Source organism: Cyprinus carpio, chromosome A1 (genome assembly GCF_018340385.1).
Source record: "Cyprinus carpio isolate SPL01 chromosome A1, ASM1834038v1, whole genome shotgun sequence".
Classification (NCBI taxonomy): domain Eukaryota; kingdom Metazoa; phylum Chordata; class Actinopteri; order Cypriniformes; family Cyprinidae; genus Cyprinus; species Cyprinus carpio.
Window position 1 is genome coordinate 18621527 of NC_056572.1, and position 24223 is coordinate 18645749.

The 24223-nt window shown below is 37.9% G+C and overlaps 1 protein-coding gene and 1 pseudogene across 4 annotated transcripts in view; both read left to right on the forward strand.

Moving 5' to 3' along the window:
* Positions 1–24223, forward strand: part of LOC109111140 (mitogen-activated protein kinase kinase kinase kinase 4-like) — an 89128-nt gene that overhangs the window by 10916 nt on the left and 53989 nt on the right. For all 4 annotated transcript variants that reach the window (XM_042756323.1, XM_042756308.1, XM_042756317.1 and 1 more), the window contains exons 4-14: positions 3337–3462; positions 3963–4073; positions 4271–4361; positions 4684–4814; positions 8781–8835; positions 15203–15281; positions 17538–17713; positions 19893–19965; positions 20108–20318; positions 21331–21492; positions 21570–21656. In XM_042756323.1, the coding sequence (XP_042612257.1) occupies positions 3337–3462; positions 3963–4073; positions 4271–4361; positions 4684–4814; positions 8781–8835; positions 15203–15281; positions 17538–17713; positions 19893–19965; positions 20108–20318; positions 21331–21492; positions 21570–21656 (1302 nt within the window). The remainder of the gene's footprint in view (positions 1–3336; positions 3463–3962; positions 4074–4270; positions 4362–4683; positions 4815–8780; positions 8836–15202; positions 15282–17537; positions 17714–19892; positions 19966–20107; positions 20319–21330; positions 21493–21569; positions 21657–24223) is intronic.
* LOC122145042 lies at positions 8844–13960 on the forward strand (annotated as a pseudogene).

Here is a 24223-nt window from a genome sequence, read left to right on the forward strand (position 1 = left end):
CGATTATTCGACTAATCGCTAAAATGCAGAAGTGTTAGTCGACTAGGAATATCTTTAGTCGGGGGCAGCCCTAATGTTTCGTTCGTTATCTGGCTCGGCTCTGTGTTCATCTTCAGTTCTCTCTTCACAGCAGTTCAGTCAGTGTACTGTTTGAATAAATGAATTACTCCGGGATATTGGTTTATTTGAACTCAGAGGGAGTGTCAGCCATGTTAAAAAAGTTAACAGCTTAAGTCATTTGTGGATTAATGCTTATTGTTGACGCGAACCATTTCAAACGATTCAGTTAGGATTTGGTGAACTGGTTCAAGAAGATCCGGTTACATCGAGTGATTCGTTCGCGAACCGGATATCACTAAACTGCAGTGTTGTGAACGCGCTCACAACAGACTCGGGAGAGAAGTCAATGCTGAATAAAGTCGTAGTTTTTGATATTATTGGACCAAAATGTATTTTCGATGCTTCAAAAAATTCTAACGGACCCTCTGATGTCACATGGACTACTTTGAAGATGTTTTTATTACCTTTCTGGACGTGGACAGTATACCCTACATACATTCTCAATGGAGGGACAGAAAGCTCTCGGACTAAATCTAAAATATCTTATACTGTGTTCCGAAGATGAACGGAGGTCTTACGGGTTTGGAACGACATGAGGGTGAGTCATTAATGACATAATTTTCATTTTTGGGTGAACTATCCCTGTAAGCACTCTAGCACCAAGTTTGTTTGGGTGGAGGCCATCCAGTTTAAACCGTTGTCTATGGCCCCAGAAAAGATTGAAGTTGTCGATGAAATTGACTCCTTTTATATTGTAAGATCTTTGTAGCCATGTGTTCAGCCTAAGAAACCGTGAAAACACATTAGTTCCCCTTGCTGGGAGTGGTCCACTGATGAACGACTGAACTTTGAGTCTTTGAAGTGTTTCCGAATATCATTCTTCCCCACATGGATGATTATTCATTTGCAGTCTTGTGTTTCATCAGAAAGTTCCAAAGTTCCTTGTTCACATCAGAGATTGTTGCTTGATGAAAGCAGCATATTGTTGTATTTCTGCTACTAAAGTTTCTGATAATAGAGTCACCCACTATCAGAGTCCTGGGCTCGGCTGCACTCTGAGCTGAATGCCGCTGTCGACCTAGACCTCGAGTGCCTGTTAGTAGTGATGTTAGCCATAATAATTGATCTGACAGTCTGATGTCTCATGTGCCTTTGGGCCTCACGCCCTGTTTGCCATAGATTAGTGTGACCAGTGATCAGTTTCGGCATGTTCCTCTACACTTGGTATAAACTGTTAAGATTCAATAGATTCATGTGACTCACCAGCTGTAAGCTGCTGGCAGTGGGAGCCAAAGTCGTCTTTTTGAAGTACTATTCCTGTCCCAAAGAGTTTTTAGTTTTAGTGTTTGTGCCAAGAATCTGTTGTTTGAGCACTGTGCTGATCTGCTGAAGTAAAAATCTTAGAAAAATCCAAGAAAAGTACAGAAATAAGAAGCAAAGTGCAGACAAAACAATAGGTAATTTTCTAAAAAAAAAAAAAAAATTTATATTCTTTTTTTCCATAAATGCTCATCTTGAATGATTAATTATCAATTGTTAAATTAACATTAAATTCAGATTGTGTAGTAAGCTAGCAAATGTTATCCTGTTACATAGGGCTGTGCGATTAATCGAAATCGAATCGAAATCGCGATTTGAGACGTTGCGATTTTGCAAATCGCAAAAGCCTGCGATGTGGACGCGATATTACTCTGTTCCAGAGCATATGCAGGACTGCCAGCCTTGAGTGGCAGTTTTACTAAACAATAGAGTGAACACACCTCCGTTCTACCAATCAGCACAGCTATAGCCAACTACGTAAACGCCCACCATTTAAAAAAAACTAAAAAAAAAAAAAAAAAAAAATACAGAGCGGGAGAGAGACCAGGTGGGATTATGGCATCTACAGGGTCAGATCAATAGTTAGGCAAATTAAAACTAAAGAAAAACGTTATGTAACTTAAGCTTCGAAACAACAGACAACGAACAAAAAAGGTAATTTGCAAGAGCTGCGTCATCAAGAGCATCCCTTATTGCATGTTCGCTATTCCCAATTCAGAAGACCGCACACACAGCCTGCGTCTCTGAATGCTTCTCACACTCGCTCCTCTCTTCCCCACGCGGTGCGTATCCCGCATCACGGACGAGCCGGTCACACTTGCCGCACACACGCAGCCTGTTTCGTAACGCTCGGTTATTTTTGCGTGCGGCTCTGCACCGCAGATCTCCACAAGCGCATCTGGCAGTAAGGATGAGGCTCGACGCACGCATCTGCTTTGTTTCCAGCAGGGTAATGATACTCATACTGTGCTGCACATTATTGATAATATTGAGCTGAAGCTTGACTTTGCAAATTTAAAATCGCAAATCAAATCGCAATCGCAATATCTGTCAAAAAAAAATCGCAATTAGATATTTTCCCTATATCGCACAGCCCTAATGTTACACTATCATTGACCCAAAAGTGCTTTGATCTGATGTCAGTTTTAAATTTAAAAGTAATCAGCACCTTACATATAGAGTAAGACTAAGAGCCTGTCTTTGATCAAGAGTTTCACAAAGCATTTTAGTGCTAAAACCAGCTCCTAAATCTGTGACAAGTTAGGGGTAGTCAAGAGGACTCCTAAATCACTAAAGACCAAATCCTAAAATGGCCTCTTGCTGGCAATCAGCCTCATTTATAAATTATAAATTACAATTAACTTATATATCTCATTCACAACTTGAACAAGATGTAAAAGAATTTACAGCTGTTCTTGCGGCTAGTTTGGTTTGCTTTTACTAGGGATGAGCGTGTACAGCATTATCTGTATCTGTTAACCATATGAATTATCTATATGAATTATAATGTAACACTATCATTGACCCAAAAGTGCTTTGATCTGATGTCAGTTTTAAATTTAAAAGTAATCAGCACCTTACATTATTATGGCTTAACTGTTACATGTTAGTACCCATGTTAGGTGCTGTACACATTTTAGGGTCCTAAAAATACAATCAAGTCCAAAGCTCAATGTGGGAAGTGGTAATAAAAGGTAATTTATTATTTTAATAAATTGTTTATTTATTAAAGCTCATTTAGATGTGCTTTGTTTTTTGTCATATCAGACAAAATAATAGCGGCAAGCATAGCAGAAGTAACCTCATCGGTACCCCTGAATTGTACATGAATCAAAAAAAGTATTTGCCTCCTTTGACCGGATGTCTGAAAAGAATTAGCAGCAACTAAGATCTCTTTGGTGTTTTATTGTTCATCAAACTTTGTATGTGTTTTTTCTGTTGATGTGTTTGGTTTAGGACGAGGAAGAGGAGATTAAACTTGAGATTAACATGCTGAAGAAATACTCCCACCATAGAAACATTGCCACATACTATGGTGCTTTTATCAAGAAGAGTCCTCCTGGACATGATGACCAGCTATGGGTGGGTATCTGAACATCTATCATGTTTTTCACTGCCTCACTGTCTAATTAAATAAAGTGCATTTCAGTGATGTACTATAGCATTGAAAAATCAACTAAATAATAAAAAAAAAGGTTTGTCAAGACAGAAAAGCCTGACCAGAAAGTTTGAAGCAGTTTTAAAAGCTTGAAGATTGAAGGGTTTAAGACCATGCATTCTTTCAGACAGATAGCTGTGTGGTTGCTAGGAGTTTGCTACAGTTTATAGGATGATATTGAAAGACTATTAGCCTGTCTGGTTCAAAAGAGCCCACACCTATGATTCACCAATTTTTTTATGTTGGGAGATGGCAGGCTCATTTTCCTATACGGATGCTAAATTTGTATAGAAGCAGCAGCAGCATGTGAGATGATAATAATAATAAGTTTAAATACAACTTAAGTATTTTAACTTTTTAAGGCCCTTTTTATTTTGTTGTTTTGCCCCCTTTGATTTTTCGGTCTATTTCTTTGTCTATGCAGTTGGTCATGGAGTTTTGTGGTGCTGGCTCTATAACAGACCTTGTTAAGAACACCAAAGGCAACAGTTTGAAAGAAGACTGGATTGCATACATCTCCAGAGAGATTCTGAGAGTGAGTGACAGCTCTCCATTTACATTCTTTCTCAAGACTTTCTATTTTCATAGAAATATTTCCAGTCTCTTGAATCTGTTTCATATTTCTGTTCACTGAATTCTTTTATTCAAAGTTTGTCCTCAAGGGTGGAAATCTGTGTAATTTCCATAACTTTTACATCTCAAGTTTAATGTAGGGTTATTTTTTCTTTTTAGGGTCTGGCCCATTTGCATGCCCACCATGTCATCCATCGTGACATCAAGGGTCAGAATGTGCTGTTAACAGAGAATGCAGAGGTGAAACTGGGTGAGTCACTGGGTGATGTCTTTTATTTTGCTAAAATAAATAAATGAAATGTGTTTTACTTGCATCACATTTACATCAAAAACTGACATCATTTTAGAAATTGTATTTAAAAAAAATCAGAAAATTAGATTTCTCATTTAGATGAGCAACATCAACCGATTTGGGTCTAAGTAGAGCCTTTATTTTTAAGGGTTTGCAAGCACGGCTACAGATGTCAGTCTTTCGTTTTCTTGTATGTAATTGAAAAATTGCCAATAGCTATAATATTATTACTTGCCATTTAATTTCTGTTGTAATCACATCATTGTGTCCTATTTTACAGTTGACTTTGGTGTGAGCGCTCAGTTGGACAGGACAGTTGGCAGGAGAAACACTTTCATTGGCACTCCTTATTGGATGGCACCAGAGGTCATTGCCTGTGATGAGAACCCAGAAGCGACATATGACTATAGAGTAAGACTAAGAGCCTGTCTTTGATCATCTTACACTGGTGCAATATAGTTCTTCTTAATATACTCCTATTTTTTTTTTCTTTAAGAGTTTCACAAAGCATTTTAGTGCTAAAACCAGCTCCTAAATCTGTGACAAGTTAGGGGTAGTCAAGAGGACTCCTAAATCACTAAAGACCAAATCCTAAAATGGCCTCTTGCTGGCAATCAGTCTCATTTAGAAATTATAATTTCCCTTTAATTTAACTATGTCCTTCTTTTCATGTACAAGTTGGGCAAGAAGTTACAGCTGTTCTTGCGGCTAGTTTGGTTTGCTTTTACTAGGGATGAGCGTGTACAGCATTATCTGTATCTGTATCTGTAAACCATATGAATTATCTGTATCTGTATCTGTACTCGGACTGGGCAGGGCCTAACCCGAAAGTGGGTGGGATTTAACCCAGAAGTGGGTCTGGTTGACTTAAAACGGGCGGGGGTTTAACCGGTATGTTATTTTAAGCATGCAATTGATAGGGGTTGATCAGAAATTGTTATATTTATTGCTGATTAGAAAACTATTTACATGACAGCATCAGCATTGAGCTTCAGATCAATGGTTTTGATCACGATAACAAACAAACTATATAGAGAACAAGTTTTGCAACAATGAATACAACACATGCGGTTGCAATTATGAAGTTAAATGTAATGAACAAGAGTTTTCATCTCAACATAACTTTTTTTTAACTTTTAATTTTTTTATAATCAGTGTGAATTTTTTTTTTTGTTGGTTCTTTTTTATTTTTTTTATTTCCACACCAGGTGTGTGTGTGTGTGAGTGTGTGTGAGTGAATGAGTGAGTAAGAGAGAGACAGAGAGAGAGAGAGAGAGAAAGAGACTGTGTGTGTGTGTGTGTGTGTGCACGTGCGTGTGTGTAGCTAATTAATTTGTAATATAGTTTTATATACCAAACTACCTTTATTTATTTTTTATGAAATACAGCAAGAAATAAGTGTCACTCAGTGCGTGAAGTCAAAAAACTGGTTAGAGCCAGCTGACGTTTAAAAAAGAAAAAAAAATCTCCGACAGGCAGAGACGCAACACGAGTCACATTCTACCAAGCGCCACATCTAAACAAACGCCACGTTTACCAAACTCCACTGGTTAATAAGTAAGTACTACAAACCAAAGTAAAAAACAAACCTGAAGCTGAAGAACACCTAAACGTTAACGGAAAAGACCCGCGAACCTGAGTGACTGAGGGAGAGACAGAGAGAGAGAGTGCTGTTCTCTTCTCAGTGTTCTGTGTGTGAGTGAGCAGAGCGTGACACAGCAACACAATAAATCTGTATGTGTGTAGGGGAGGGGTACTGTGACTAGCCTATCACAGAACGCAGACACGGTCAGCAACCCAATGAGAATTTTTATTTAATCCGAGCACAGATATTGACTCGTATTATTCTTATAATACTTGTACTCGGCAAAAGTGCTTTATCCGTACCGGATACTCGTTTCAGCCGAGTATCCGGCTCAACTCTAGCTTTTACTATTGCAAAACATCTTACTATCAGCAAAGATTGTATTAGTCTGTTAATTAAAAGGCTGCTTATATGCATAGGCGCTAATTGTTTACAAGATGCAGAAATGTTAAAGGCTTACAATTAGCTGAACATATACTTGTTTAATTAGACTTTCATTAGTCTGGTTCGTTTGACTAGTTTGATTGCTCTGTACCTTGCCCGAATGCCATTCACTGAACCGTGCCTTGGTCCACTTGAACAGGTGGGCTCGGGCGTGGTACACATAAATTATGATTGCTAACTCTTCCGGAGCACGGAACGGCTAATAATTTTGTGTGTGCTACTGTCATTTTTACGATAACCAACTTCTATTACTACTCGGATAGTACACTTTTAAAGTAATCTTGAGTATATTTAGGTTTATAATTGTTCAGATTCTCAACTTACTGATGAACAGTAATTGTTGTTTGCGAGTAAAGGTCCGGTCACACTATACTTTTCGTTCTATTGATTTCTATTCAAATGCATTAGAACAAGAAAGAGCAGAAACAAAAGCTCATCATGTGAAGTTTTTTCGCATTTCCAGAGTTCCAATTTAAAACTGCAGTGCTGCAAGAAAGTGAAGCAGATTGTTTTTACATCTTGGATTTATTATTATTTGTAATGTCGGTATGTGGTGCCTGCTGCTATCACTTTGCAGCTCTCACCTGGTTGCCCACTGAAGCTAAGCAGAGTTTAGCCTGGTCAGTACCTGGATGGGAGACTTCTTGGGAAAACGAGGTTGCTGCTGGAAGAGGTGCTAGTGAGGTCAGTAGGGAGTGCTCACCCTGTGGTCTGTGTTGGTCCTAGTGCCCCAGTATAGTGAGGGGGACGCTATACTGTCAAAAGGCACCATCCTTCGGATGAGACAATTAATCCAAGGTCCTGACTCTCTGTGGTCATAAGATATCCCAGGATGTCTTTCGAAAAGAGTATGAGGAGATCTTCCCTCACAATGTAAAGTGCTTTGAGAGCCTAGAAAAGCACTATATAAATGAACAAATTATTATTATTATTATTATCATTATTATTATGTTGAATTTAAGTTTTTAAAAAGATGCTGCAGAGTGTGATGTCATATCACAACTATTGCTGCATCCAGAGAAGTTTTGCATGGTCAAAATGTGAAAGCTGGCAATTCCTCCATCAGTGTCATTTGCCTCCATAATAATGTTCTGATACTTGCAACACCACCGCTGAGTGTGGAATCATGGGAGTTGTTGCAATCCGACGGGAGTTGGGTAGAAATCATGTTCATGGATGAGCTAATGATTTATTAACGTAGTAGAAGGAAGCAGGGCGAGGCTGAAAGCCGTCGAAGCGAAACGAGGCCATTGAACGAGCGTGACACACGGCTCGAAAGCAGCGGAGCTTTTATCATGCCACAGTCGACCGCTTCCACTCCTTCCGGTCGTGCATATGTGGGGGGGAAAAAGGCAGGGCTGTTTTATCACACTAGATACGTTTGAAAGTTCTGTTATAATGCTACTCTGTGCAGTCGTCACCGGTCTATTAAAATGCACAACATATTAAATAGTCTTTTGAAATTGAGGGGTTATGACATTATTTGCAGGAGACACATTGACATTATGGACGTGGTCCATGTCACTAGTTAAAACTGCTTATTTCTCTGGATTTAAACATTCTTCGAAACATTTGGGATAATGTAAGTACACGAGTCAGCAAAATATATAACACTGTTCTAGTGGTTTATGGATATTTAAAAAAAAAATCTTACATATTTTGCCTTTTAAGACTTGTTCAGATTGTCAGTCCAAATCCGATTTTTGTACATATCCAAATGGAATCCGATCATATTTAGCCAGTGTGAAAGCCAGTTTTTACAAATACGTTTCAAGCTACATTCATATACTCAAATCATATATCTGTAATCAAATGAAAGTTAAACTTTTACTTAAATTTCTTTTTCCAAACAAAGTGCTGCACAACAGAGGTTCACTGTTCAAATTAAAACATTGATTGTTTCTTAAAAAAAGATTTTAATTATCACTTTTAGAAGTAAATTCTACTGTACAATAGTAATAATATAGAATGTGTGCATGTGCTATATGATGATAGTTTTTCTCAAATTAAATGGTGAAATCCTGGTGATGTGACTCTTAGAGCAGCTCTGGAGATGAGGTTCATGTCCCCATAGTGAGGCAGCAGACGTGGAAAACACCATGTGTGTAGTAGATAAAACCATGGCATTCATTCACTCAGAGCTCAGACACACAGACCATGCAAACTGCATATTTAAATAGCAGTCTTTTGCACTTTAATATTCATAATATATCTATGTATAAACCCTAAAATGAAATAGAGACAGAAAGTTGTGCTGCTGCAATATTGAGACCCTTCTTTCTCTCTCTCTCTCTCTTTCTCTCTCTCTCTCTCTCTCTCTCTCTCTCTCTCTCTCTCTTTTTCTCCAGAGTGACCTGTGGTCATGTGGTATCACTGCAATAGAAATGGGTGAAGGAGCTCCTCGTAAGTATCCACACGTTTCCTGGTATAGTCTGCCCTCTCAGTCATTGACTCAGTCGTTGAATTCCAGTACAAATGACTAATTACTAGTGATCGACCGATACATTGGCCGGCCGATATATTGGGCCGATTTTTTGCGGGTTTTACGTGTATTGGCATCGGCCAATACATGGCTGCTGTGTTCGCCGATAGTTTTTTCCCGCCTTAATTTACAGACAGGCGTCCACAGGCAGCTCTGTGTTGCTGAAGACACTGCAGTTCACGTGCAGCCCATGCACTGCCCCTCCCCCACTAGCAGAGTGCTGGAAGCCTGCTCTGGTAAGTTTTAAACTTTCAAAGAAAATTTTAACTGTTTGACTTAGCTGAAATATTGCCATACACTTTGAAAGTGGAAACGCGTCTCTCTATATGTGTGCAACTATAACTAAGAAAGTTTGTGGGTCCAAATGGATAACGCGAATGCCTCATCTATAAAGCTGCTTGCCATTGTATTTAGGGAGCTGCAGATAGCTAAGTTGTAGGCTATCCATATGCATACGGCAGCTGTTACGAACACTGGTCATAGGATTTAATAATTCTGACGTTGTTCCGTGATTCTGTGGTATTTGTAGGAGTTTTATTCAGCGACCACCTGGCTGAGGTTTGGACGCGTGCTCATAAAAGAAGCAACGACAGACGCCAAAAGAGCGCAAGCACTTGTGGAAAAGAGAAAGCGTGCTTTCCACGCAGTTTTAGATGTGATAGGTGAACGGTCCCTAATTCATAATAAACTGAGAATCTATTTAGTTTAAAATCGTTTTTGTTTTGTTTAAAATGAAGATCACGATTACACATATCAGACAACTACACAGAATAACATGTTCCAGTCTATTTAAAAAAATAATAAAAAAATACTCATTTGAATTAGTGTTGTCACGGTACCAAAATTTCAGTATTCGGTACCAATACCAGTGAAAATCCACGGTTCTCGGTACCAATTTCGGTACCAAAGCAAAACACAAAAACATGCTAATTAAAAAAATTGACTACTTTCATTTAATTCAAACTGTGTACATATTTAATTTTTAAAGGGCTTTTGAAAACATTTCAGAGTTATTCAGCGAAGAATAACATCTAAGTTAGCTAAAAAAAAATAAAAATAAATAGCATCATGTCCTCTTGTTTTATTAACCTAATAAAAGTTATAGGAACATTAAATAGTTAATAAAGAAACTTAATTCTAATGCTCATTATATTTATAGTAGTTATAATTCATTATACGATTAACTACTCTAATAACAGCATTCATTTCAATCTGACATTCAAATTAAAATATTTAATATTCATAACAGAAGCTGTGTTTCCCACAGCCTTCCACTTTATTTTTGGCGGCATATATATGCAAATTCATTTTCTGCCAGCAGGAGGCGCTTGTAGAGCGCTAGAGAGGTTTCCTCAGTAACGGCTGTAATCAAATAAGCGCTCCTTTCCTTAATTCCTCCTTTTGATGTAGTCATGTCTCAGTGCTTTTCTGAAGAGAGTGCATCTGCGCAACTTTCGGATAGCACTTCAAGAACCGGGTTGACCGGGCACTCGGTACCACCGGTACTTTAAAAAACCTGGTACCGTAATGTTTTCATTTTTTTTAGTACCGCCTTGATACCGAAGTACCGGGTCTTTTGACAACACTAATTTGAATCATTAATTCAAACACGTTTAAAATTAATTAATTCAGTCTCATTCATAAATACCTGTTTAATTAATGGATGATTCACCATTTTTTTAATGAATCTCTTGAGTCTTCTTGAATAAATTATTAAATGGAAAAAAAATTTTACAGTCGATTTTTGCCACCTACTGGAGTAATGTAATCAACACAATCTTTATTTCAAGAGACTCCTTTCACTTTAACCATTTTATTGGTTATTGCTTAAAATTGGCAAGAATAAAAGGAAGAAATATTTATTCTTCAAGTATTTGCCCTCCCCCCCCCCAAAAAAAAATGTTTGGAATTGGAAACAAGAATTGATAAGAACCGGAATCGCTAAAATTGAAACGATACCCAACCCTACTTAGACATGCTCATTTTATTTTACGTAGAAAAATTGAAACCATGGCAATCTTAAATTACAAATCAAGCACTTTATTTCAATGGCTACTTTTCAGTTTTATTGTTTTCTTAAATTATTTAAATGTGTTGACAGTTAGGACATTTTATGATGACCTTATTATATATGTCTTATAATATGTCAGCAAGCAATGCATCATCAAGGCTGTGTTGTAGATGTTGATGAAAGCCTTTTACCCTTGCACAGTTAACCATATGCAGTGCACCCATCCATATGATGCACATTGCACACATAATTTGGGTGATATGAATGTAAGATGAATTGCAGAAGTGACACTGATCTGTGTTTTTGTTTAATCTTTTTAAAGAAATGGCAACAAATCCATTGTGGCAGCATTTTACGCAGTCTACTCCAGGTAAGGCTCGCTGCAACATCTGCAATACATTGGTGAGCATGGGAGCTGAAAAGGCAAAGACGAAAAATACTTCAAATATGTGGAGCCACTTGAAACGTCACCACCTTGAGGCCTATAATGAAGCACAAAAAGAAAAGGATGCTTCTACTTCTGCAGCAAGTTCAATACAGCCTAATCTTGTGCAGATGTTCGATGCCCAAAGGAAATGGGGTAATTCTGACACCAGGTCCAAAAATGTTGATCTTGCCATAGTTGAGATGATTGCCACAGACAATCACCCATTTACAGTTGTCTCTGGTGTTGGTTTTAAAAGGTTGGTGGCATTGCTGGAGCCCAGATACTCCCTCAAAACAGAAAAGTACTATCGCACTGACCTCTTTGAAGATGTTCACACAAAAGTAGAAGACAAAATCAAGGAGCGGGTTACGTTAGAAAATGCAGGCCCCTATTTGGCATTTACAACGGATTGTTGGTCTGGTGACACAGAATCCTTAATGAGCCTGACCTGTCATTTCATTGACAGTGACTGGGAAAGGAAACAAATTGTCCTCAATGTCAAAGCCATGCATGGCTCTCACACAGCTGAATATATCAGTGAGGTGTCAGTCTGCTGAGGCAGTGGGACATCAACACAGAGAGAGTCGTGCTTGTGCTTCGCGATAGTGGCGCCAATATGATTAAAGGGATGAGGCTCACCGAAGAACCCGATCTCAGCTGCAGTGCTCACACACTTCAGCTGGTGGTAAATGACGGGATCAACAGCCAGCGAGCAGTGATGGACATTGTTGCAAAATTAAAGTCTTCTGCTACCCATTTTAACCATTCAATACTGGCCATACAGCATTTGAAGGACATTCAAAAAGAACTTGACCTCCCCCAGCACAGAATAATCCAGTCGGTGCCAACACACTGGAACTCCACTCTTCACATGTTGGAGAGCATGCTGGAGCAGAAACGGGCACTTGCTGTATATGCATGGGGACATGGAAAGATACCAATCTTAACAGCAGATCAGTGGACTCTTGTGGGCAATTTGATTGACACACTGAGCCCACTTGAACAGGTAACACTGGAAATGAGCAAATCAGGCTCATCAAAATCGTGCATAATTCCCAGCATCACTGTCCTAAAAATGCTACTTGAAGTTGAGGGTGCAAAAGCTAGGGGCATCAAAACACTCCGTGACACTATGCTGGACAGTTTAAAGGTAAGGTTCGAAAACACAGACAAGACCAAATGCTTGGTCCTCGCAACAATGCTAGATCCTCGTTGCAGAGGTCAAGCCTTGGCACCAGGCACACTGAGCACTGCAAAAGACTGGATAAAGGATGAGCATGCCACTCTGTCTGAGGCTAAGAAACGGATAAAGGCTTCCTCAGAAGATCAGTGCCTGGATCCAAAACGGATAAGGGTGGAGGAAGAAGAGGAGGAAGATGCTAGTCCGTCTGATATGCTTGAACAGATGTATGCCAACCTTCTGGGGGCACACGGACCAACCTCTGAGAAGACTGATGATGAGGAGGAGCAGCTTTTCACTCAGCAGCTGGATCAATACCTACGGGAGCCGTTGATCGACAGACAGACGGGCCAACCACTTGCATGGTGGAGACAAAATGCATCCCGCTTGCACCTTCTGGAACCACTCGCCAGAAAATTTCCTCTGTTCCCAGTGAGAGGGTATTCAGTGAGGTCAGCCAGATATATGGGAAAAAGAGGAATAGGCTGACGGGAGAAAATGCAGAGTGTCTCTGTTTCCTTCATTATAAACTGCAGCTCCTAAACTGGTAGTATCAAGAACTTTCAGTGAGGGGTGTGTTGGGTAAAGAAGTGGGGCAATGCGCATGTTATGCACAATTCTTTTTAAGTTGTTTTTTTGTTTAGTATTGCTGTTTACATTTTCCTTATCTTCTTAGGAAAGCCATTTGCTCTACAAGAGATTAAGTTAAGTGCACTAAAACTTAGACCTAAGCATTAAATGACTAGGTTGTAAATAGTTGGTTACTTTTAAAATTAAGTATAGTACAGTGTGCACTTTATTATGCTGCTTGCTTGTTGCTACTGTGTGCAATAGTGTGATTATTTTATTTATACTTATTTTTTTGAATACTGAAAATATTTATTTTCAGTATTTTCAGCACTGAACTCTTTTACTTGTTCTACCTCACGTTTTTAATATTTGTAAAATATTGTTTATCTACTTGTTCTACCTCACATGTTTTTACTATTTGTTAAGTTCAATAAATGTTCCTTTTTTAAATTGAGACATGTAACATTTGGTATCATTATTGTGACATTTTTATGATGTAAATTGAGTGAGAAAAAGCAGTATCGGCTCCAAATATCGGCTCAAGAAAATCGGCAGCCCGTATCATCGGTCATCGGCTAAGGCTAAGGCTAAGAAAAAAAATCGGCATCGGCACTAAAAAATCCATATCGGTCGATCCCTACTTATTACTCACTTAAACATCAGTTGACTAATAGTATAAGTGGTATTACATATAATATAATTTTGTAATTTAAAGGTCACATTTTACACCATTTCTGAGTTTTATTTTAGGTTTTGATGTCTTTAAGAAAGTGAAAAAAAAAGTGAAAGTGACGTGACATTCAGCCAAGTATGGTGACCCATACTCAGAATTCGTGCTCTGCATTTAACCCATCCGAAGTGCACACACACAGAGTAGTGAACACACACACACACTGTGAACACACACCCGGAGCAGTGGGCAGCCATTTTTATTCTGCGGCGCCCGGGGAGCAGTTGGGGGTTCGATGCCTTGCTCAAGGGCACCTAAGTCATGGTATTGAAGGTGGAGAGAGAACTGTACATGCACTCCCCCCCCCCACAATTCCTGCCGGCCCGAGACTTGAACTCACAACCCTTCGATTGGGAGTCCGACTCTCTAACCATTAGGCCACGACTTCCCACCCACGACTTCCCACATATATATTTATATATATATATTCTTATATTTAAGAATATATATTTGCGGTTTAAGTACCAAAAACCATCTCATTTTTACAGCTCCTCTCTCAGGAGTTCTGCTTAGAACGGGTTGATTTTGGTATACAGGGTCAATGGTATAAAGGGTCTATTGCTAGAGATTTTGCTATATCATTTATTTCTTATGTAAATGTATCTGCTTAGCACAGTACTACTGAAGTTACACGTAATGAAACATGCATGAATGAGAAAATAAAGAGCAGGACGTGCTTGATGTTAAATACAGTTATTAAGTGCAATAAGCTGTGAAAAAGAAACCTGTGAAGTGCTTGCACAGAAAGCCGCCTCTCTCAATTAGACAGCATGCAATTGTGAATTTAGTTCTCTTTCGCATCTTATTGTGTTTAAATGGTCAGATACACACACAATTATGTAAAAATTCCCAACATGTAGAGTATTCATGTAAACACAGTCGGTCAACTTTAAGCTTAAAGTTTGCTTGTATCTTTTTGATTTAGATTTTTGATTTGTATTTTTGTTCTATTGTATTTGTCCTATTGTTTGTAATTTTCTTAGTTCTTATTTTTAAAAATAAAATAACAATATTGAAATATATATAATGTTATTGTAAAAAACTTACAGTAGACAAACACGCCATAAAACAGTTTTGAAAGTTGCTATGAAAATTACATGATCTAGGACCTTAATGCAGTGCATGCCATTGTAAAGACTGTAAGTCTATCCTTCACAGAATGGAGATCAGCCTCGGATAAAAAGAAAAAATAAATTATATTGTTACATCTTTATTAATGTGTCTGTTACAATTACCTTTTTTGTATCCTGAATGCACTGGTTCAAGTTTTCTGTTTCTCCCCAAGTCTGGCTAAAGCTACACTTAAGTGTGTTTATTTTTGTTGTACTGATGGGCTAATTTTTATTATCTTTTCCCGTCTCTTTCTGCAGCTCTGTGTGACATGCATCCAATGCGCGCCCTTTTCCTCATTCCCAGAAATCCTCCTCCACGGCTCAAATCAAAGAAGTGGTGAGTCAATGTCCTGAGGTTTCCTCTCCATATTTGGCTTTTTTATTTATTTATTTTTACTATTTTTGATATTTAAATTCCACAGTCACACTCGTAACAGAAGAGCCACATTGATGATGTCAGATATTACCAAGATTTTTCTGTCATAAAAACCTCTTTTGTAATCCTTCTGTTTTATAATCCTGAAGCCCATTCTCCAGTTTTATTTTATTTATTTTTTTTGCAATATTTTCAAGCTGAAATGTGAGTGATGCTAAAAGAGCAGATGAATATGAATCTGGCAGTGTTTTATAACACTGGTTGTTGTTCATCAGGGGTGTCAAACTGAATTCCTGGAGGCCCAGAGCCCTGCAGAGTTTAGATTCAACCCCAGTTAAACACACCTGATCCAACTAATAAAGTCCTTCAGGCTTATTTGAAATGCCAACATCAAAATGTGTTCATGCACTATGTTAAAAGTGTTTTAAGGGCATAGAATTGTATTGTGCAAGGAACCGTGCAAAAATGAGCCTTTATTAGTTAAGAATCCCTTTAATCTTTTGGTTGTTTCTATAACCGGTAAACTTTTGGTTGTCCAAATTGAAGGGTAAGATCACTGATTTTCAGTCAGCTTTGTATTGTTCCAGTTAGAGTTCGACCGATATATTGTTCGGCCAATATATATTGAGCCGATATTTGTAATTTTTTAATATATCGGCCGATATTCGTGTTTAGTAGCGCTAATTTAAATTCAGGCACGACGGCGGGCAGCCCCGTGTTATTGGTGCGGTGGAAAGTGCTGCTGCCGCAAGGACCCCAAGCCAAAACTTTTGGAAGATTCAACAACAGTCCTGGGAGATAAAGATAGTCAGAGAATTTTACTCTGTAAATGGGGTGGAGAAGGTGGCAGCTCTCACAAACACTGCAGCGTGATTGAGAGCTCCGTTACTCCGCCCCGCTCACAGACAGCACCGTGCTCAGAGACAGAGCTGTCCTGGAGCAGTCCAGAACGGTGAATGACATTTGTTCGGAAGCATGGTTTGATGCAGACAATAGCCATTCAACTCATTTGCATTTAGGGATGGCAATATTTGATCATTTCCATGATCGATCGTTGTTTAAATTAACGATCAATTAATAACCTTAATGCTGCAAAATGCGTCTGCAGCAGTATTATTATTATGTGCAAAAGCCACTCAGAAAAAAAGCTTTCTCACCCGAATTAAAGGGGTTTTAGTCTGAATAAAATGCTAGTAGCAGGACTGTAAAATTAATAGATGTGATTATGATCATTTGATAAAATGAAGGGAGCGCGCTGTACGTTTGAGATCATTTTAATTTGTTGACTGTTCCCCGTCAAGGAGACCACTGAATGCGCCTCTTTAAATGGCTTCGCGGTGCTCGTTGTTGTATTTTAAAACGCAATTGCAATGTTTTCAAATGACACTATAGTATTAAAAATAAAATTATCCCAAACGTAACTGTGGCGCTTGTGGCTGTGCTGCGCAGTCAGTGAACCGCTTTTTTCACATTAAACATTTTATGCGAGTATTATGACCAGTACTTAATTTGATCCTGTTCTGGAAAATGTTCGATTTTGAATTTTTACGTTCCAGTAGGCCTATTTGTTTTTAAAAAATCCTGCATTTACAGTGCATTAGATCGTGACAGTGCATGTGTGCGTGCAGACAAGGACGAGCGAGCGCGGGTTTAGTGTCAAGAGGGTCTGGCTGCAGGCTTGCACTTGCACTCTCAGACTTGCACTCTCAGACACTTGTGCTTCCGCTAGTGACATCACTTGCAGTCTTTATTTTTTATTTTGTTTAATTTTTTATTACTTTTTGTGTGAATTTCCCAACATTTTATAACAGTAGCCAGGTGGCGAAGACAAGAAAAAAGAAACTAAATTACGATGTCACTTGCAATCGCTACTTGCACTCTCTGCTACCTGTGACGTCACTTGCAATCAACACAAATCGTGCATGTTGCCAGTGGAGACAAGAAGCTGTGGTGGTGATTAAAGGATTAAAACTAAATTAGTACTATAACGTACAGGGTCCTGCAAGAAAAAGACAAGACAGGCAAATCCGTGGCCAGAGAACAGCAGAATATGAACGCAATGCATTCTTTAGTTGTGTAGCACCGATTAATAAAAAAAATAGCCTTTTCACTGCATAGATAGCCAACTTTATTTAAAAACCCAATTATTAATGAATTACCCCTTTAATAGACCAGTCTCTGCTTTTCTCTGTATTATTTTATTCCTATTTTCCATAGGTCCAAAAAGTTCTTCAGCTTCATTGAAACCTGCCTGGTGAAGAATTACAACCATCGCCCCTCTACAGAGCAACTGTTGAAACATCCTTTTATTAGAGACCAACCTAACGAGCGACATGTCCGCATCCAGCTCAAAGACCACATTGACCGCACTCGTAAGAAGAGAGGAGAGAGAGGTTAGACACTTTAATACAAGGATTCTAAACAGGATGTTTTTTTAAATAGTAAAACTATTTTCAGTGCTGTGAAAGTGTTTCCTGAAAGTGCTGGGTTGATATAAATTTCTTGATTTTTTTGGCTTAATTTTGATGAACTGAGAGAAATCGACTTAAGTCCCAAAACTGATCTTTAAGTCTGCAGTTTTCAGTTGATGTGTGAACAAAACTTCACTAAACATTATTTGTAGTGCCTGCAATCCAATAATCACAATAAGCTTTGCACAATAAGCTTCTTTTTGTTTCTCATACAGTATTGTTCAAAATAATAGCAGTACAATGTGACTAACCTGAATAATCCAGGTTTTTAGTATATTTTTTATTGCTACGTGGCAAACAAGTTACCAGTAGGTGCAGTAGATTCTCAGAAAACAAACAAGACCCAGCATTAATAATATGCACGCTAGTAAGGCTGTGCAATTGGGCAATTAGTTGAAAGGGGTGTGTTCAAAAAAATAGCAGTGTGGCATTCAATCACTGAGGTCATCAATTTTGTGAAAAAACAGGTGTGAATCAGGTGGCCCCTATTTAAGGGTGAAGCCAGCACTTGTTGAACATGCATTTGAAAGCCTGAGGAAAATGGGTCGTTCAAGACATTGTTCAGAAGAACAGCGTACTTTGATTAAAAAGTTGATTGGAGAGGGGAAAACCTATAAAGAGGTGCAAAAAATTATAGGCTGTTCAGCTAAAATGATCTCCAATGCCTTAAAATGGAGAGCAAAATCAGAGAGACGTGGAAGAAAATGGAAGACAACCATCAAAATGGATCGAAGAATAACCAGAATGGCAAAGTCTCAGCCAATGATCAGCTCCAGGATGATCAAAGACAGTCTGGAGTTACCTGTAAGTACTGTGACAGTTAGAAGACGTCTGTGTAGAGCTAATCTATTTTCAAGAATCCCCCGCAAAGTCCCTCTGTTAAAAAAAAGGCATGTGCAGAAGAGGTTACAATTTGCCAAAGAACACATCAACTGGCCTAAAGAGAAATGGAGGAACATTTTGTGGACTGATGAGAGTAAAATTGTTCTTTTTGGGTCCAAGGGCCACAGACAGTTTGTGAGGACTCTGAACCAAACTCTGAATTCAAGCCACAGTACACAGTGAAGACAGAGAAGCATGGTGGCGCAAGCATCATGATATGGGCATGTTTCTCCTACTATGGTGTTGGGCCTATTTATCACATACCAGGGATCATGGATAAGTTTGCATATGTCAAAATACTTGAAGAGGTCATGTCGCCTTATGCTGAAGAGGACATGCCCTTGAAATAGTTGTTTCAACAAGACAATGACCCCAAACACACTAGTAAACGAGCAAAGTCTTGGTTCCAAACCAACAAAATTAATGTTATGGAGTGGCCAGCCCAATCCCCAGACCTTAATCCAATCGAGAACTTGTGGGGTGATATCAAAAATGCTGTTTCTGAAGCAAAACCAAGAAATGTAAATGAATTGTGGAATGTTGTTAAAGAATCATGGAGTGGAATAACAGCTGAGAGGTGCCACAAATTGGTTGACTCCATGCTACACAGATGTGAAGCAGTTTTAAAAAACTGTGGTCATACAACTAAATATTAGTTTAGTGATTCACAGGATTGCTAAATCCTAGAAACAAAAATGTTTGTACAAAATAGTTTTGAGTTTGTACAGCCAACGGCATACACTGCTATTTTTTTGAACACACCCCTTTCAACTAATTGCCCAATTGCACAGCCTTAAGAGCGTGCATATCATAAATGCTGGGTCTTGTTTGTTTTCTGAGAATCTACTGCACCAACTGGTAACTTGTTTGCCACGTAGCAATAAAAAATATACTAAAAACCTGGATTATTCTGGTTAGTCACATTGTACTGCTATTATTTTGAACAATACTGTACATGCATGCCTGTATGCATCTTTGGATCAGACTGCGTAAACTTTGTTAATTAGCATTGGTTGTAAAACACATAGGCAATACCAATACCACTGTATATAATGTAGTACAAATACATATAAAGTTTGCCAACTCCCTGTGTTATTCTGTTATCTGATTTTTGTAGTGTTTTATTTCACATTGTAAAGCTGAGTTAACAAAGAATTTTGCAGGAGTTTTTTTGAAAGCAAATTTAACATTTTTATGATTAATTTCTCTCTCCTTTCAGATGAGACAGAATATGAGTACAGTGGAAGCGAAGAAGAGGGAGAAGAAGCACAAGAACAGGAAGGAGAGCCCAGGTATCACAAAACTTGCCAAAAACATTTTTTTTTTTTTTTTTCCCAAAGTAACACATACTTAGCTTCAGATGTATCTTGAAACTTTCAGTGTATTCCTGGGTGGTTTGTTGCAAGTCTTACTGATGTGTCCCCTCACCCTCAGTTCTATAGTGAATGTGCCTGGTGAATCTACTCTGCGACGTGACTTCATTCGGTTGCAGCAAGAGAATAAGGAGCGTTCAGAAGCACTGAGAAGACAACAGCTCCTCCAGGAACAGCAACTCAGAGAACAAGAGGAATATAAGCGCCAGTTATTGGCTGAGAGACAGAAACGCATTGAACAGCAGAAGGAGCAAAGAAGACGACTTGAGGAGGTTGGTCTCCAATATAAATAGGATTTTTGTCTTGGTCTTGCTTATACTGTTCTGCATGAATGTGTGTGTGCATGTGTGTGGGGGTTATTTTGGAGAAAATGGAAGTGCAGGTGGTTGCGGTGGCAACAAACAACAATTCTTTTTCATTGTAACGCTCATCCTTATCAGAAGAGGTTACAATTTTTAAATGGGTTTAGATTACACTGTGTGAGGTAAAATAAGTGTTTTAAAAGATAAGACAAACAACAAAAGTAGAATGAATAAATTAATAGAATGATTGTTTGACATGCTACTTGCTTTATACTGGTCTACTTCCATATTAACCCATGAACATTTAAAGACATACACACATTAAAATGATTAAGAGGATTAAAATGAGACAACAAAAAGACAACATGTAAAACCATTAAAACTCAAGTAAATAAATATAAAACCAACTTAATATATATTGAGCGGTAAAAACGTGTCTTTGTGTGACAGCGTCACAACGTGCTGACATATGTTAACAAACTTTTTTGGTGGAATTCTGTTTTAATATTGAGTTTGTTCTTAGTGGTACTGTGCTGTCTATTAATTCGGTTGATTTTAGTATGTCTATACGGGTTAATGTTGATTGAGTGAACACCACTTAAGTTTAAATGTATAATGATCATAATGCAAGGCAAGCAAATTACATGTATGTGAAATTTTTTAGCTGCATTCAATATGGGATTTGACTGTTTGATGCATAGATAAAGCAATTTCAGATAGATTGCTTATACAGATTTTACAGTTTTTTTGATTGTATTCTGGGGATTTGTTAGATTAGTAGACTAATAAGTTGCAAAATTTAGTTGATATGTTAATCAAATTAGTTGTCACACACATGCCTGTTGTAAACATGAAGTTGCAAAGCCCAAAGTAATCGAGCTGTCCTCAGAAAAAATAAGAAAAACATGCACAGATTCAGTATTTTCGTTTGGACAACATTCAATGTAAAAATATGGCGAAAAAAAGACTCAACTTCTCACAGCAACAACGACGGGAATATGAGATGAGACGGCAGCGGGAGCGGGAGCAGAGATGCAGGGAACAGGAGGACAAGAGACACAAAGAAGAAATGGAACTTAGACGTAAAGAGGAAGAAGAGCGCAGGAGAGCCGAGGAGGAAAAGAGAAGGATTGACCTTGAACAGGTGACTTTATTAGATATCTCACGTTTATAGTAACATAGAACTTAAGCTAAACACTTGTTTGACTGTTTGTTTTACAGGAGTTTATCCACCGGCAGCTCAAGGAGGAGCAAAGACATCTTGAAATCCTTCAGCAACAGCTGCTGCAGGAGCAGGCCAAACTACTGGTATTAAATCACTTTGTTAGTTGTTTCATTGTTTCAGTCCTTCAGGGGGCATGCTCAGGGTAATGCTGGTTAATGCATGATAATTAAAATCGCAAAATGGCCTTAAGTAGTTAACCAAATAAACTGAGAAAAAATTATATTTTCTAATACATCATTAGAAACGGAATGATCCTGAGAGTGCTGTAGCTCGCGGCGCCATCTGCAGGAGAGATAAAAGGGTTCAAATGGTTCAAATCACCAAATGTGAATAGACTCAGCGCTGAAACATGTTACTCGCCTGGTAACTTTATGAATGGTGGTGAGAATTTGAGATTGCTTAGTACTATCAGAAAATTGGCAAAGGTTGTTAAGTAATTATATAAATATAGGCTATAGTGTGACGTGCTACACACACACAGAGCTTGACATACATGCTCAGGGCAAATTCTGCAATCTTACTGTATGTGTATGGGGACACATAATTTCCAGCAACATCATCGACTTGGTTGCACAGATACTATTTTAACTGAACTGAGCTGGATGATGACATCACTGAATTCAGTGATGAACTGCCTTTCACCGAAAATTGAGTGTTTACTATTGTCATTTTGCATCATTGACACTTTTCCTAATTAATGCTGTACAGTTGCTTTGGCACAATCTGTATTGTTAAAAGCACTATATAAATAAAGGTGACTTGACTTGACTATGTACATTAAACACTGCTGTTCAGTTGGCTCATCTGGAGCCAAATTTCATTTTAAATAAAAGAATAAAAACAATTCTTGATAATATATTTAAAATAAGAGAAAATCACTGACATATTAAAGCTGTTTTACTTTATTCAACTGCAGAAATAAAAACGAATAAAACGATTTAACTTGCAATGTTAAAGGGTTAGTTCACCCAAAAAATTCTGTCATTAATTACTCACCCTCATGTTGTTTTAAACCCGTAAGACCTTCGTTCATCTTCGGAACGCAAATTAAGATATTTTTGATGGAATCTGAGAGCTCTCTGACCCTCCTTAGACAGCAATGCAACTGAAATGTTCCCAAGTCCAGAAACGTAGAAAGGAGATCTGTAAAACAATCCATGTGACATCAGTGGCTCATCCGCAATTATACAAAGCTACGAGAATACTTTTTGTGCACCTACAATCACAGGTGTCAGTCGCAACTATTAAACGTTTAAAAAATCTTTGTGAAAACGACTGGTAACGACTGTTTTTGAATTCTAAGATTTTAATCTTTAGACAGAACACACTTTGCGATTTTTCTGATGACTGCAAACAGGGACTGAGCCCAACTGTTACAGACCCGGTAGCAGCGGGATCACATAATTTACGCAGAAACAACAACATTCTAATTTCTGATTGGCTGATAGCTGCCATTTAACTCTATATAACTCAAGACAGCTATGAACTTTAATTGTCCATTAATTGTATATAGCGGGACATGTTATCCCTTACTTCTCAGCATGAGAAATGCAAGGTGAGAGCGTGTGAATTGGTTGAAATGCATGTGTCTCAAGGTTGAATGCGTAAGACATGCGTGAGCCCTGCAGTACTGTGTTTTCAGTTTCGATTCACTGCTGTTTGTTTTTGTTTTTGTTTAAAAAGAGAAGATTCAGTGTCACATGATCCTTCGAAAAAAATCATTCTAATATGTTGATTTGCTGCTCAAGAAACATTTACTATTTATAATTATCAGTATTAAAAATCAGTATTTTGCTGCTTAACATTTTTGTGCACAAACATTTGTGGTAAGATTTAAAAAAGAGAGAGATTAATCATTTTATTCATCATATATTAAAGTGATGAAAAGTGAATGAAGATATTTAAAATGTTAAAAAGGATTTATATTTTATAAATGCTTTAATGTAATGAATATATTTGATGAATGCAAGTACGGTAAAAACTGTTCATTGAACTTTCTATTTATCAGAGAATCCTGAAAAATGAAATGTATCACAAAATATGAAGCAACACAACTGTTTTCAACTGATGATAATCAGAAATGTTTCTTGAGCATCAAATCAAATTGTAGTGATTTCTGAAAGATAATGTGATACTGAAAAGTAATGTAATTTTTAATTTGTAATTATTTAACACTATTGCTGTTTTTGCTTTATTTTTGATCAGATAAATGCAGCCTTGGTAAACATACATAATTGTAATGTTTCCAAACTTTTGGCAGGTACTTTAATAATAATTATATTATATTCAGTTTGAGTTTATTTGTATTGCACTTTTTACGATACAAATCGTTGCAAAGCAACTTTACAGAAAATTAAGTTTCTACAATATTTAGTAGTAGCTTATCAGCGGTGACTGTCAGTTTATTTACATATGGCAGAAATGTAAAAAAATCAAAGACGTAATCAAACAGACGATGAACACTGTTAACAGTAATTATTATATGATGCAATCAAACTTATTGCAAAAATTTGGTAGTTCTGTATGTTGTTATAGTTGGCAATTTACTGCTGTGCGAATAATCGAAATCCAATCGCGATTTGAGACGTTGCGATTTGCAAATCGCAAAAGCCTGCGATGTAGACACGATATTACTCTGTTCCAGAACATA